General features: G+C 42.3%; 1 protein-coding gene across 8 annotated transcripts in view; it reads left to right on the top strand.

The window, feature by feature from the left end:
• Window positions 1–14,347, top strand: part of smoc1 (SPARC related modular calcium binding 1) — a 39,776-nt gene that overhangs the window by 14,481 nt on the left and 10,948 nt on the right. For 5 of the 8 annotated variants that reach the window (XM_028394834.1, XM_028394832.1, XM_028394830.1 and 2 more), the window contains exons 3-10: window positions 895–978; window positions 4,123–4,235; window positions 4,329–4,428; window positions 6,256–6,306; window positions 6,738–6,785; window positions 8,790–8,879; window positions 9,285–9,365; window positions 13,788–13,980. In XM_028394834.1, coding sequence (XP_028250635.1) covers window positions 895–978; window positions 4,123–4,235; window positions 4,329–4,428; window positions 6,256–6,306; window positions 6,738–6,785; window positions 8,790–8,879; window positions 9,285–9,365; window positions 13,788–13,980 — 760 coding nt within the window. The remainder of the gene's footprint in view (window positions 1–894; window positions 979–4,122; window positions 4,236–4,328; window positions 4,429–6,255; window positions 6,307–6,737; window positions 6,786–8,789; window positions 8,880–9,284; window positions 9,366–13,787; window positions 13,981–14,347) is intronic. The other 3 variants (XM_028394835.1, XM_028394837.1, XM_028394836.1) reach the window with 3 other exon arrangements.

Below are 14,347 nucleotides of genomic sequence, written 5' to 3'. Positions count from 1 at the left end.
TTTCAGCTTATTCGACTTAGTAGCTTGCACTAGTATCTTAATGAAGCACCAACATACTGTATGATTTCATCACTACATTACTGTATTTTCCGGACTATAAGTCGCTTATACTCAGGTGCGACTTATATATGAAAAAATATAATTATATAATTATTATTAAATATAATAATATAATTAGTTAGCCTTGCGTCCCATTACAAATATAATGGCAGTTGTTCTGTTCCTCTCCTGATGGTTCTCTTCCACCTCCAGCATGTCCACACTTTGCATTCCGAGCATAGGTGATGCGTGTGGTCGACAGGTCGCTAATTCCAGACAGCTATATGAGCGCACAGTAGTCTGCCTTTTACTCATTTAAATGATGGTTATAGGAATGTCTGTGTGGTGAAGCGAATCGTTTCTCCACGTGAGGACTTGTTGAAATGTGTGTGTCTCACTCTCAACGCCCTGCAACCACTTAAGGTAAGAGGAATTCAGGAGGCAACGTGGTGATTTACGCTGGCCCGCTGGTGCGACTAATAGTCCGGTGCGACTTATCTATGGTTTTTTCTTCATTACTACGCATTTTTTGGCTGGTGCGACATATACTCCAGTGCGACCTATAGTCCGGAAAATACGGTACTAATCTTGCTTAGTAATACTTGAAATTAATCAATAGATAGTGCTTCATCACATTATTCATTGATTCGTTGTATAAATCCATCAAAGCCATCAAAACTAAAAACTAATTTTAGTTTTAAACTAACTAAACTTAATTATCTGTGTCTATAGAGAAAATCAGCCTCAACACATCACAGTTTACCACATGACAGCCTCTGTAGGCAGCATTGCATGCTGGGATCTCTCTTCAAATCGTCCAATTAACATTTGTTGTGCTGTTGTTTTCTTTTTCAGGTAAAAACTGGGTAAAAATAGATCAGCTGCCGGCGGCTCCAGCACCTACTACCACATCTGAGGGGAGAGACATGGAGCTCAAAGGTAAGAAGAGGGAATAATTAGTCATATTTTTACCCGAGCGTGATCACTGTACAAAAAAAGGGAGTGAAACATTTCTTTGAGTCTGAATGCGCCTGTTTAAGACGTTGCAGCCTGGAGACACAATAATAAAAAAGTGGAACTGAATGAGAAGATGTCTTTCATTTTCCGCCTCTCTGTAGGCGTGTAAGCTTTTACAGACCAGGATCACACACTTCCTCACTCTCTGGATGCCAGCCACTCAACAACAGCAGAGATTGATAGGTCTAGAGTCAAGGTTGGAACTTGGCATTTCCCCCCCCTCCCGCCCATTTTTTCAGCCCCTCCTGTCTATTAGGAAAACAGCAGACCAACCAAATCCATTTTTGGAGTGAATTCTGTTCCCTCTGTATGGTAATATGCAGTGTTGTTTCATAATACCAGTGGTGTGCCAAGGAAAGGAGAGCCGGGCAAAGCTCACTCGGCCTGTGCAGATGCTGCGGGCCTGTTTAGTCGTAATGAAACTGCTGCTCTATTTAAGCAGGCAGTTCATGAACTAATCCATGTTTACGATGACAAAGCCTGACGGAGCTCGCTCAGGTGTGCGTGCGACTTAGATTAAACACATTATTTGAGTAGAAGCCATTTAAATTGCCAAAAGGTACAAAAAACTAAAGTGTTTGTATTACAACAGTCATTATTTAGCAGAACATAAACAAGGTCAAGAATCAACGTAATATCAATGACCTCATACATACTAATGTACATTTAATGTTGCTCTGGTGTAAAAAAAATCATCCAACAACCAACCTGCATTTAAATCTGCAGGATAAAATAAATGACCTCAGCCTGCTGGACCAGCTGGATGTATATGTATAAATGCTCCTGGATGTATAGAGCAGGTGTAAGTTGGAAAATTGGACTAATATGCATGGTAACAATAATGGTCATGCGTGATAAGACACCTGTGCCCTACACTACTGCAAGTGTCGGACAGAAACGCAGCCCTGTCCCTGCCCTGCAGCTGCTGATTTCCCTTACATTTAATGCAGAAGGGCCTTTGACGATATGATCTGTACATTGGACAGCAGTATGCTGGGTTGATTTTTCTGTATGCAGCTCTAAGTTCGTCCTTCTCTTGCTGTAACTCATTCAGGTCATGTTATATCCAAGATGGCAAGAAGACTCATAGCATAGGCATTTGCCTTGATTTTAAACTCTTGGACATAAGGCTGGGTGCAACTTTGCTCAGCCTAGTGAACTCAATATTAACTTCTGATACAAAGCCAGGTGTAGCTAAAGACTGGTGATAAAATTAAGATCAACTTTTTTTCATCCAGCTGGTGCACACTACTCCAGGACACTAAGGCCCCGTTCACACTGGAGAAAGTCATTCCAGCTAGAGTAGGATTGAGCCCAGACAGCCTTTAAGCTGGATGCGTTCAGACCTATTTTCAAATCTGGCTAGCACACACTTGTGTCCGCACTCAATCCGGCTTCATCCAGCGTGTTTGCGGTCCTCCAAACCACTAGGTGGTGCCTCGTAATATACAGAGTCCGTTCAGGCCGTGGTACGACCACGTGTGCACATGCGTCATGCGGTTTTTTGTCCCGTGTGGCGCCCTGTGAACTGGAAGTAGCACATCGATAACCGGAAGTAGCATGTCGCTAGCCGGATTCACTAGCCACATTTGCGTTCACACTTGAGCCACTCTAGCCGGATTGAAATCAAACTGGATACTGCCGGATTCGAGGTGTTCACACTCAGAAAAAACACATCTGGATAGGCCCGAATCCCGCTTTAGCCAGATTTTTTTTCCCCAGTGTGATAGGGGTATAAGACAGTTAAAGCAAAACAAGAAGTCTGTGCTATAAGCCATAAACAAACCATGACTGGCAGCTTTTCAGTGGCTGCTCACTGCACAATAGAATTGACTACTTCAGATTTATGTAAACTGTGAAGAAGCAGAGACTGCAACATTGTCGATCCATCACAGGCTGCATACAGACCCTGTGTGATCTGGATTGACTCAACAGGTTTATCCTTCTGGTTGAGTAGTGGATCGACTCCACAGCTTGCGTTTCTGCTTGTATTACATTACTGATTGTGCGCCTTGCTCCACACCTTCTTCTAAAACAACATACTACACTATCCACACACTTTCTACAAACTGCTCCTTTTTCCTTAAACAATGAAGACTTGGAATGTCAATAAGCAACTTCAACAGATGGCACAAGGAATAAGGATTAAGTTGTTTCCATAAAGCAGACTTATTTAAACAAGTTGCTGGGGGACAGTTTTGTGCACTCCAATGTTATAACTGCATGTCTGTCCCTCTCGATGAAATCACCAGCTTCTTCTGGCCCTGTCAGTCTTTTACTGCGGAGGAGACAACATGTCTGTGTCCTCTCAGGTCCAGGGTTATTGGATTATTTATCCAGGGAAAATATTTGTCAAAAGTGGAGGACTGCGGTCGCGACTGGTCAGCTCCCTGGTGTGAAAGTGTATACAGGAACAGTTGAAGAGAGAAGCTCAACTCCACAGGAGCGCGTGTGTCTATGTGCAATAAAAACAGTAGTCACTGATGGAGCCTGGTTCATTCTCTGACCTATAAAGTCACTTCCATGTCTGTCCCTTGAGAGCGTCTCTGCCTCATCGACGTCGCAGAAACACAAGCTCACTTTCCACTGACATTTCAAAAATATCAATGACGTGACGCACTCCTCAGCACTGACAGTGAAGTGCCCGTGGCTACATCTGGCACTGGTAACGGTCAGTGCCGAGGGATGTGTTGTTTTTAAAAAAGAGCAACATAAAGTCTCTGCCTTGTCTGAGCTGGAGAAAAAAAGATTTGAAATCAGTATGGATGGAGGCTGCTTATTAATCAGGAAACATAAACACACAGTGGAAGCCTAGAGTTTGGAAAAATGGCTCAAGACAGTGAATAAATCTCATCTTTTCCCTCTATGGCTATGAAAACATGCCCTTGAGCAAGGCACGGAAACATCAGAGGCCAGCAGCAGTACCCTGCGCCTGCACAGGGCGGCTCCTGGGTGTGAACAGGGTGTTATTGACACAGAACATGTGCTTTCAGTACAACAACAACAACACCACAACAACAGTAGCGCTGGATGTTTGTACTCAGTGTTCCTGTCAATACATTACAGATGTGGGTCAGTCAAAGTGTCGCGTTGAGAGGAACCAGGCCCTGGAACAAGCCAGGAGACCTCAGGAGTCCATGTTTATCCCTGAGTGCAACGAGGATGGAACGTTTGCCCAGGTCAGCACCTGATTATCATCCTGTTCTCTTTATATCATAAGCGTTTTTGTTTGTTGTGTGCCTTACTTCTTTCGGTGCATCTTACCTCTGCAGGTCCAGTGCCATACTCTGACAGGTTACTGCTGGTGTGTCACCAATGACGGAAAGCCAGTGAGCGGCTCCTCTGTGCACAACAGGACCCCGGTGTGTTCAGGTACTGAGGGGTGGGGACACAGCTGGAAACCTGTGGATGAGAAGTTTTTTCATCATTAAACGTGATTTTAAGCAACTAGAAAGTAACTAAAACTCTGGAGAATTTTCAATGACTGGTTGTGTAAAAGGCGTTTGTCCACTGGGGTCTGTCTGCGAGCAGCATGTCGTAGTTTTGGGCACATCTGTATTACATGTCATGTGGCGTATAGCAGGTGCAAGGTCAACAAGAAGGCTAATGGCCGTACACGCAGGGGCCTCTTAGCCCTTTCACTCTCCCCCTCGACTAAGTGCTCTCAGCAGGCCAGAGGAGAGGGAAAGAGGGAGAGAGAGAGAGAGAGAGAGAGAGAGAGCAGGGCTCTACACACTCATGCTGGATGGGAACACTTTATGATAATCATCATCATTTTCCCTCAGAAGATAATACGCAGGGGTCTTTGCCAGAATTGGATTGCACAGCCACCGGAGCATATGGTGCAAATTTTCTGTGGAGAGTGCGGTGGAAATGGTCGCATGCCCCTCTGAAGCTGCTCAGCAGACGGCCAGAGGCTTCCCTCTCACTCCCTCTGCCATTTCTTCTTCTGTTCTTTTATCTCTGTCTGCCCTTTATTCTCTGTATGTCCAACCCGCGCCACTAATCACCTGTAGTACAGCACCTGCTGCCTTCAGTAACGTTCAGAAATGAAGCTTTAATTCTTAGCATGCTTCTGTGAGAGCATGCTAAGGCGTAGTAGAAATTACAACTCGTAAGCTCTTCATTCCCACAAAGTTCACAGCGTTCTCAGGGAAAATGTTAGTGTAAGCACCAAATGTTGTAGTTGCATGACAACAGCTCTTACATTGTGAGAAGCCTTTCATTTCATTGGGTAAGAGTCACTTGGCTCACCCTGGCAACCTCAAAAAGTTTGTTAACAATGTACAATGTGAAATTGTGTATTTTAATCAAAACCATCTCTAAACTGAGTCAAGCAGCATCCTTAAATCCTACCCAAGCAGCAAAAGGAGAAAGCAGCACAAAATGAAAGTGAATTACAAAAGCATCACTACAGCAGCAGTGCATTGATCTTTCAACCCCTTCTCCCTAATCTCCTATTATCTTTGTCTTTGCATGTGCTGCTTTGCTAACTAATAGAATACATCCCAGGCCTTTTCTTTGCCAAAGTATTACTCCATTGAAACAAAGTATTGCAGCTGTTTTTAATAATCAATGAGTCGTTTATCTGTCTGGCTAAAATATTAAAACTCAACAAGCAGGTGAAAACAAAACAGCCAATGGTGTCAGGGGAACTGGACACTTGAACCTCTGTGTGAAAGTGCACTGCTTTGCTCCACCATTCCCAACCAAAACTACATCAGTCCCCTTGATCGGACAGCCCACGATCAGATGATATTAGGCAATATGAACACATGTTCCAATAACATATAAAGAGGAAGTACTATAGACCAAATATAGTCACAATAGAATGGTCCCTAAAAAGACCCACAGTAAAATATAAATAAAAAATATCAAAATATTAAAAAGAGTATAGGTAGTACTAGAACAATGACTTGAGATCTGACACTTTTAGCTGTCCCGGTTCAATTAATTTAACCCATTCTAGAAATGCTGGTTATTGCTCAACAACACTACATCTACCCGTCTCCTTTTTGTCCTGCATAAGATCCGATATCTTCATTGTTTCTTGCAAAGGTATGTATGACACTAGACTTCAGAGTTATGGCCACAATAAACCCGATACTGTAAACAGCATGCCCGCCCTCACCTCTGCTGACATGCTCAGACGGCCCTCTACACTATGACCCAAATCAATCATCTCGCATACATTTGCAGGAAACTTCCGTGAATTTATGGGAACTCATGCTGGGACAAGTGGATTGTCAGGTAGTAAATTTCCTTCTAGATGCATTCACCTCTCTACATTTCCTGCTTTTGCCTCTGTAGTGTAATTGGTTGTGTAATTTTGTCTCTTTTCCTCCATGCATCCATGCATGACTACCTGCATGCACCTAAAACATGTTCTTACTGCAATGTTCCACAGATGGAGCAGGTTTGTGTTCAGCTTAAGCAATACATGAACGTGTGCTTACTATACTAACAGTACGTACGCAACAATCTCACCAAGGCAGGACATCAGTGGGTTGGGTAATCTGTTTTTATTCTGCTTAGCCTCTGATAATTTAGGAACAATTCTAATTTCAAATGAAAGATCATTTATTCACAGTGAGGTGATTTTGGTGCTAAATCCTGTCACCTGCTCAGGCCGTTGCTGCTCTTTACCTTTTGCTTTGTTCATGTTTTTTTCCCCTTTTCAGGGTCAGTAACCGACAAACCACCCGGGCCACCAAGCCAAGGTAGAAAAGGTGAGCTGAGATCTGCTGCATGTTGTGTGTGTGTGCATGTTTCTGTTTGAGAGAGAGCAGAGGTTCAAAATGTCTTTTGACCTGATTTTTTTTTTTTTTTTTGCTCCATCTGATATGTACAAAGTCCATATTTGTTTAAACAAGTCATGAGTAATGTTTCACTTTTAATTCTAACTAAAAATAGTAAAATGACAGAACTTAAAGAAGTCATGCTAGGAGAATTCTGCCTTTTTTTGAATACTAGATTGAGGCTGAGCGTTTTGAATGCCTGGTCAGATAAAATCTCTGCATCCTGACGGCTGAATGTACAGAATCTTGACAGGTTTTTCTGCAGTTCTGTTTTTTAAACTGAGACGAGATGTGCTGTTCAGTTTGTAGACTTCAGAGTCCAGACCTGGAACCAGTCCTGTTGACCAATCCACTAACGATCTTATTTACAGTTTGAGCAGATCAGGTCTGTTTGACCTCATGTATATTTTCAAATGTCATCTGATTTAAGGACATAACATTAGTGTTTGTAGAATGACCTCCAATCAAAGTTCTTCTGTTGTTTGCTTTTGATTGAATTATTTCCTAAGGAATGTTCCAGATGCTACAAAACTGCACGTGGGTGAGTATTCTAGGCAGCATCATATTGTACAAAATCCATTACAACTTATATTTGCTTTAAGTTGCACCATAATAGTGAAACGATTTTAGTTATGCCCCTGCATACAAGTAATCAAACAGTAAAGCTGTGTCTTGAGAACATATCATCACACCGTTTATTATCTGTGGAGACATGTGAGGATAGGAGGAACATGCTGCTCACTGTGGTTTGGACACACTTTTTGTTTTTGGCTTAAACATTATAACCAACAAATACCCCACCAAGAGAACTTGTAAACATGCTCTGGTTGCCAAAAGGAGAACATTCAAGAAAATTATGATTTAAAAAGACAGAAGATAAGCCAGCGTGGAAAGTTTTGAAATCTTATCTCACAAGTAATACACCATATGCGTTTCCGAAATCACACACTCACTCGCTAATCCCTGTATGGGGAGTTCAGTGTAGGGCACTGTATACTGAAAACTGTACACTGCCTCCATCCTTTTCTCTCACCGATAATCATGTCTCATAAATAAAAGGTGCTGATCTCCACCGGCTAAACAACGTCACAACCAATAATATTACATTACTGGACAACAGCTAATAAACTAACTTAACAGGTCATGTTACATTACATAACTGATCATTATATTTGTAAGAGTGCAATAGATGACGATACACAGTGTCAATTTATTGCCCACTATAAAGTCTTGAATATTCTCTCACTAAACATGGAGACAGCACGAAATAGCAAAGACACTATATATGGCCCTATAAGGTGAGATATGGATTAAGATCAACTAGTTGTAAGATATTCTCATGGACTGAGGCTTGAGTCAGTTTTGAGTCGGTTGGTGCTACAGTAGGTGTTTGGGACCTAACAACGGCTGCTTGGACCAAACAGTGTCCAGTGAGGGACTACATTCACGTTTGAGGTATGATGATAGGTTACTGAGGAGCGATGTGATTCGTGGAAGTAAATTTCCAGTTGTAAACAAAAAACAGTAACAAAAAACAAACATTAAATGTGTCAAGTTGGTGCTAAACCTAACCTTCAGAACATCAGCAAAGTTCCCATGACTTCATGCACTCAGTTGCGATTTACCTCGGATCAAGTGGAAGCATCAAGTGATTGAAGATGGTGACACTGCTGTGTGTGGATTCTACACCTGCATCACACTCATGCAGGTCCTGATTGTGTGTGTGTGTGTGTGTGTGTGTGTGTGTGTGTACAGAGTGATTGTAAGAGAGTGTGCTTCAACGTGTGGGTGGTGATGCTGGTGGTGTTTATCTCTTATTCATCCTGTCTACCTGTCTATTTTTCTATCTGTCTGTCTGTCTTGGCCGGGCCATGTGCAAATCCCAACCATTCAACAGTTCTGGAGAGTAGATTGTATTAACCTCAATAATGGTAGTCTCCTTCCGTTTCTTTCTCACCCTCAACCCAGACGATGGCTCCAAGCCCACACCCACCATGGAGACGCACGTCCCCCCAGAGGGCGACGGTAAGCCTCCTCTAACGGCTCTTCCACCTGTAACGCAGCGGTAACACGGCCGCCTTGATAGCTAAAGTGTATACCGTGTGTTTATAACGACGCTCCTGGGCTAAGAGGCAGCTCAAAGCTTCTTCCAGTACCTCACAAGAATTTAATATTCAACCCTAGGATCCTATTTCTGAAGAATGTATCATTACATTGAATGGAAAAGTCCACATGTCAAAAATACCAGATGATATATTTGATATTTTTGGAAATATACAAGGATCTTGGACGCACTGTTAATTTTTTAGGGCAAAAAATTGGCTGAAATATGGAGCTCCTGGTGAGGTTAAATAAATCTCTGCTGTGGTTAGATTTTTTTTTGAATGTGTGAAAGCTAATGATCTACACTCTGTCATTCTGTCACTGCAGAGATAACGGCTCCAACACTATGGATAAAACAGCTGGTTTACAAGGAGAGTAAGCAGAACAGCTCCGCATCCAGAAAGCAAGGTGAGACACAGAAACTCTCTTTAGCCTGATGATCTTCACGCCACGTCTGTAGAAACTCCCATTGGTACAGCTACCTTCTGCAAATTATTAGCCACGTATTGATCTTAAGAGGATATGAAAACAACCAGAAAGGTGGCACACATGAACGTGGCTTCGTTGTTTTGGAACCGCTGCTGTGAGATGAAATGTAAAACTCTTCTAGTTGATGAGAAGCCCCGCGCTGCTAGGATTAAGTTCCTCAGTTTCATTCTTTGGCTTTCTCTGTCTCCTTTTCAATTATACATGTCGACGTGTTCACTACCCTCTGGGCAGCTGCACGGCTTCTGCACCAAGTCAGGCAGTGAATACAATGGGGGTTGTATGAGTGTATTATTATGGCTGGATGCTGGACTGATGTTTGCCATTTACGAATCGTTAAAAACTGATTTTTTATTCACGTTTTTTTTTTTTAATTCCTGAAACCAAAAACCTTAGCCACTCACTTTGTCTGCCTGTCATCTGCACAGATGAATATCTTGAATGAAAATTTATATTTTTGTGAATGTATGTTATCTCTGGTTTCAAAGTCTTCTATTGTTTCACGTCCACTACATATTATATTTCACGCTATGCTGCAAACAATGGAGCATTCAAATACTTGATTGTAACATGGGCTTTCTCAGTGTTTTTGAGTGATGGCGGGGGGAAGCTGTGGCCGGGCCAGCATTGAGGATTGTATTTTAGCCGAGACATATATTTGCCGTGACAGCTCTTTGAAACTTCTGTGGAAACATCAGCTTCCTGTTTCCAATTAGCATCCGGTGTCCTCAAAGGACAACGACAAGGCCGACTGAGGCGGAGATGTCATCACGTTTGAGACATGAGCGATGTGTGTGTCTGCATCTGCATGTGATTGCATGCCATGTGTGTATCCAAGCAGGAGGCTGTATGCCTGCTGACTGTGATTTAGGGTCAGAAAGCACTAAAGTAGGTTTATTGCTTGCAATAGCAGATTTTTTTTTGACCATTTGGCAACAACAGAAGCAAACTGTGGAAACAACACTCTGTCATAAACAGATTGATGATTTTGTTTGTCAACATTGTTATTGATTGGGGGCCATGTTTGTAGTCATTTGGTCTCACCCAGATATTTCTTGATGAAATGTGTGGCTTTTGAGCTGCAAATTGTCTTCTACATTTACCAGCTTATTGTTATTTGTGTACGCCTGCTGATGAGGTAGAATGTTGCGTGTGTTTTTAGAAGTTAAAAAAAAAGCTATAGAGATTCAGCTAGCACTACATACAGAAAATCTGCAATTCCCTGATTGGCCACATGGGGCTGGCTCCAAATGTGAGTCGATCCCCATAGACCTCCATGTTAAAATGTCCATCAGAAATATATGTTTACAGCCTGGTAAATGGGTTAATGGAAACATTTTGTCATGGTGGAGGTAACAGACATCCATCTTTTTTTTAAGGCCTTTGGCATTGACATGTTTTGAGAGCCAGCCTCAAGTGGCTGTTTGAGGAACTGCATGTTTTGGTCAGTTAATTCCTGTTGTAGTCACGATCAATCAGCTTTAAATTAGAATTTGTATGGATTGTTTAAATTTGGAGCACCTCTTCTTTAGGTCCAATATTTGTTTCATAACTGGTCCTTTGTGTGTTATTGGGAAGCAGTTCACTTCATCCCTGACAGACGCCAGTGGTTGAGGCCCTTAGACCTGAAGTCACTGCCTGAGATCATTATGCAGGCTCCTTTCTCTCTCTCTCTCTTCCTCACTGGAACAGCTTGCAAGCAGAGAAGATCTGGTGTAACAAACCTCATTATTGAAACGTTTTCTCCTTACAAGTTGGAAAACCTGAGTGCTCACAAAGCAGCCCTCCAGCACGCACATAAACCCCGTTATTCATTTACTAGCTCTGCCGCTGGATACCCCATAATTATGATTTAAAACGATGTGGAGATTGTGTTAGTGAAGCGTTGTTTGCTTAGGCAAAGCGATGCAAAGTCTATTTTTTAAACTTTGTTGCCAGAGTTTAGACGTGCTGTTGTTTCGAGGAAGAGGAAGTGCTTTGTCATGCAGCTCATTTATAAACGCACTAACCCACACTCCTTTTGTGGCGAGGGAAATCGAAGAAAAACAAAATGCTGCAGGGACATAATACAATCATGTCATCCTAACAAAACGATTCTGTGTAAACATCTGCAGCCTTAAGAAGGGATATAGTTTCTTTAAATCCTATTTACACAAGGCTGTGACAAAATCCAATAAATGATGTGATGTGTCATAAGATCAGCAGAGAAATGCCAGGTCTGTTTTTATGAGTACAACACATTTCTGGTTTTGTTGTGTCATAAAGACAAACACATGCACCTACAACCCTCCTCACAGAGTTCCCCTGTTCCCAACATTTCCGCTATTTTAACTGCAGAGAAGGCCTGCTAGAGACAATATTGCAGTGATTACCCCACAGCTGAAAGCCATTGGAGTGAAGCGAAGAGGAGAGAAAAATGAGAGAGGAAGGAGGGGGGGGGGGGTTAGGATGAGGAAAAAAAAAAAAAGCGAAGGAAAGGATGGGTGAGGGTGGTCAGATGAAACAGGCAAATAAGGAAAACGTTTGACTTGGCCTAAATCCTGGATAATAATCGTGAAAGTGCTTATTCCTCATCAAAGATCCGGCAGACGGTCATCTTTTGTCCATTATCAGTTTGGCCTGGAGAAAATCACAACAACAAGCAAATTGTTACAAATATCCCCGACTTCCACTGGTGTGTGTGTTTTTTTTTGTTTTTTTTTCCAGGAAAATATTTGTTTTTCTGAGGGTTTGTGTTTCTCATCTTTCAGTTCCTGCCAAGGGAAGAGAAATACAATTGAAAAAGAAACAAAAAACAGAAAAATAAATAGAGAAAGAAATGCAGATATTCAAGGCAGACAAAGAAACTGTAGATTGAGTTTCACGTCCACACAAGAACTGAAAGGATTACACACACTGCGAGCGTCCAGTCTTTTTCCATTTATATGTACAAAAACAATTTTCTTTTGGGAACCTTAGCGGCTGGCGCCAGCATAACCTCTGTATAATAAACAGTGCTAAATAATTTGGATGTGAAGGAACCTTGGCAAGGACAGCGCAAAGAACACTTGAGTGTGAGTCTTCGCAGGAGAAAAAAGTTCTCCGGTGCAGGGACACATTTAGCTCAGTGCTGCTGGCAGCCTGGCTCAGGGAAATACGACCTCTCCACTACACGCAGACTGCTCAGCCAGGTCTCAGGCCTGCTGCTGAACCTGCCGCCACTGTCATCCACATCTCATGTTTTGTAGGACACTCTAATCTGCCTGGAGTGATGTTTAAACTGACCAACACTGTGCTGTCTGTTATGGATTTAGGAGTTTGTTTTACTAGTTTTGTCAAGTATGAGCAACATTTGGCAGCATGCTGTTTGACTTACATAGACATAACAGTTTGGCAAATATAATCCGACAGGCACCATTGTTGCATTTTGAAACTGTGGGACTTTGCAAAATAGACAAAATTGTAAAATGATCAGATTAATTGATGGTTTCTGTGTACGTGGATGCTTTAAAGTTGACAATTTCCTTTTGTTCTACGTGGGTGCAGCACAAATATTTACAATATTGACATTATGATGAGCACCTTAAGTTAGAATGATTATGATAACAAGGTTAGAATTAACTTCATAGAGTCATTTTGTAAATCCAATTATCACTTTTAGGTCATTTCGATGAGAAAGTGATCTGTAACTGTCAAAAGGCGCCACAACTGTAAGACAAAACAAGAAGCTAAAACCTGCTGTGCCATGGCTATGGATCCACATAGGTGTCCATTTGTAAAAATTAACAAGCGCAGAGGGATGGAGGCGTATTTGTGTGCAGTCACAGCTCACCTGGATGTAAACGAACCAAGAAATCAGTTTCAATCGATCATTTTCTATTACAAACTGGAGACATCTGCATATTTTGTACTCATCTACAGCACCTTCTGGTGATAACTGTTGCTAATCCGCTCACATATGAGTGGTCACAGTGTGAAAACTCCACCACATGTCTCCGCCTTGTAGAAAAGGCTCCACACAGCCACTGAGGCTCTGTTATTGTTTCTTAATGCCTCATGGCCCACTTGAATGTAAAATGAAGAATGGATCATAAGTGGTGAAAAGCACACTTCATCACCATGGTAACAAGCTCAGCATGCAGCTCTGTTGTGCTTGGCTTAAGAGTGAGCGATGGACTAAATGGATGTGAAAGTAAATACAGCGAGCGCTGAGACGAGGTGCTGCTCTCTGACAGGCTGGTGGGTGATGGTATAGCGAAGACAAACTGCAGACAGACTATGGAGACATATTATTATTGGAGTGTGTGTGTGTGGTTTCCGTGCAGCTCTGTCTCTCTGTATTGAGTGTGTTTCTCATGGTTTTAGAGAAAGTTCCCTCTTGTGACCAGGAGAGACAGAGCGCCCTGGACGACGCTCGACAGAATCCCCGCGAGGCCATTTTTATCCCTGACTGCGGACCTGGAGGCCTTTACAAAGCAGTCCAGTGCCACCAGTCCACGGGCTACTGCTGGTGTGTTCTGGTGGACACAGGGAGGCCCATTCCTGGAACCTCCACCAGGTAATACTACTGATTCTGCCAGGTACTACAACCACTACTGTACTACTACCAACCAGCCCAAGAAATACTTAACCGCAAATGTGTAGCACTAAAAATCTATACGACCACAGGAGGGCGGAGAGCAACAAAAAACATGCTGCAACTGGCTAAAAAAGAGATGCGGGCACCATAAATTTATGGTAGAAGATCAAAAACCTGCTGATATAGTTCAGAAACAAACACAGGCAGGCAGGCCAGAGATAGATAGCAGTGCAATCAAGGGTTTCTGGGATTCTTGTGACTAAGCGAGTTTTTGTTATCACTCGTGTTTTAGTTGTGTAAAATGTTCTTGTACTTGTGACTTATACAAACTTTCAAACTCAGAAAT

This window comes from Parambassis ranga, chromosome 22 (assembly GCF_900634625.1).
Source record: "Parambassis ranga chromosome 22, fParRan2.1, whole genome shotgun sequence".
Classification (NCBI taxonomy): domain Eukaryota; kingdom Metazoa; phylum Chordata; class Actinopteri; family Ambassidae; genus Parambassis; species Parambassis ranga.
The sequence above is the reverse complement of the archived record's forward strand: the minus strand, read 5'-3'. Positions and strand labels throughout refer to the sequence as shown.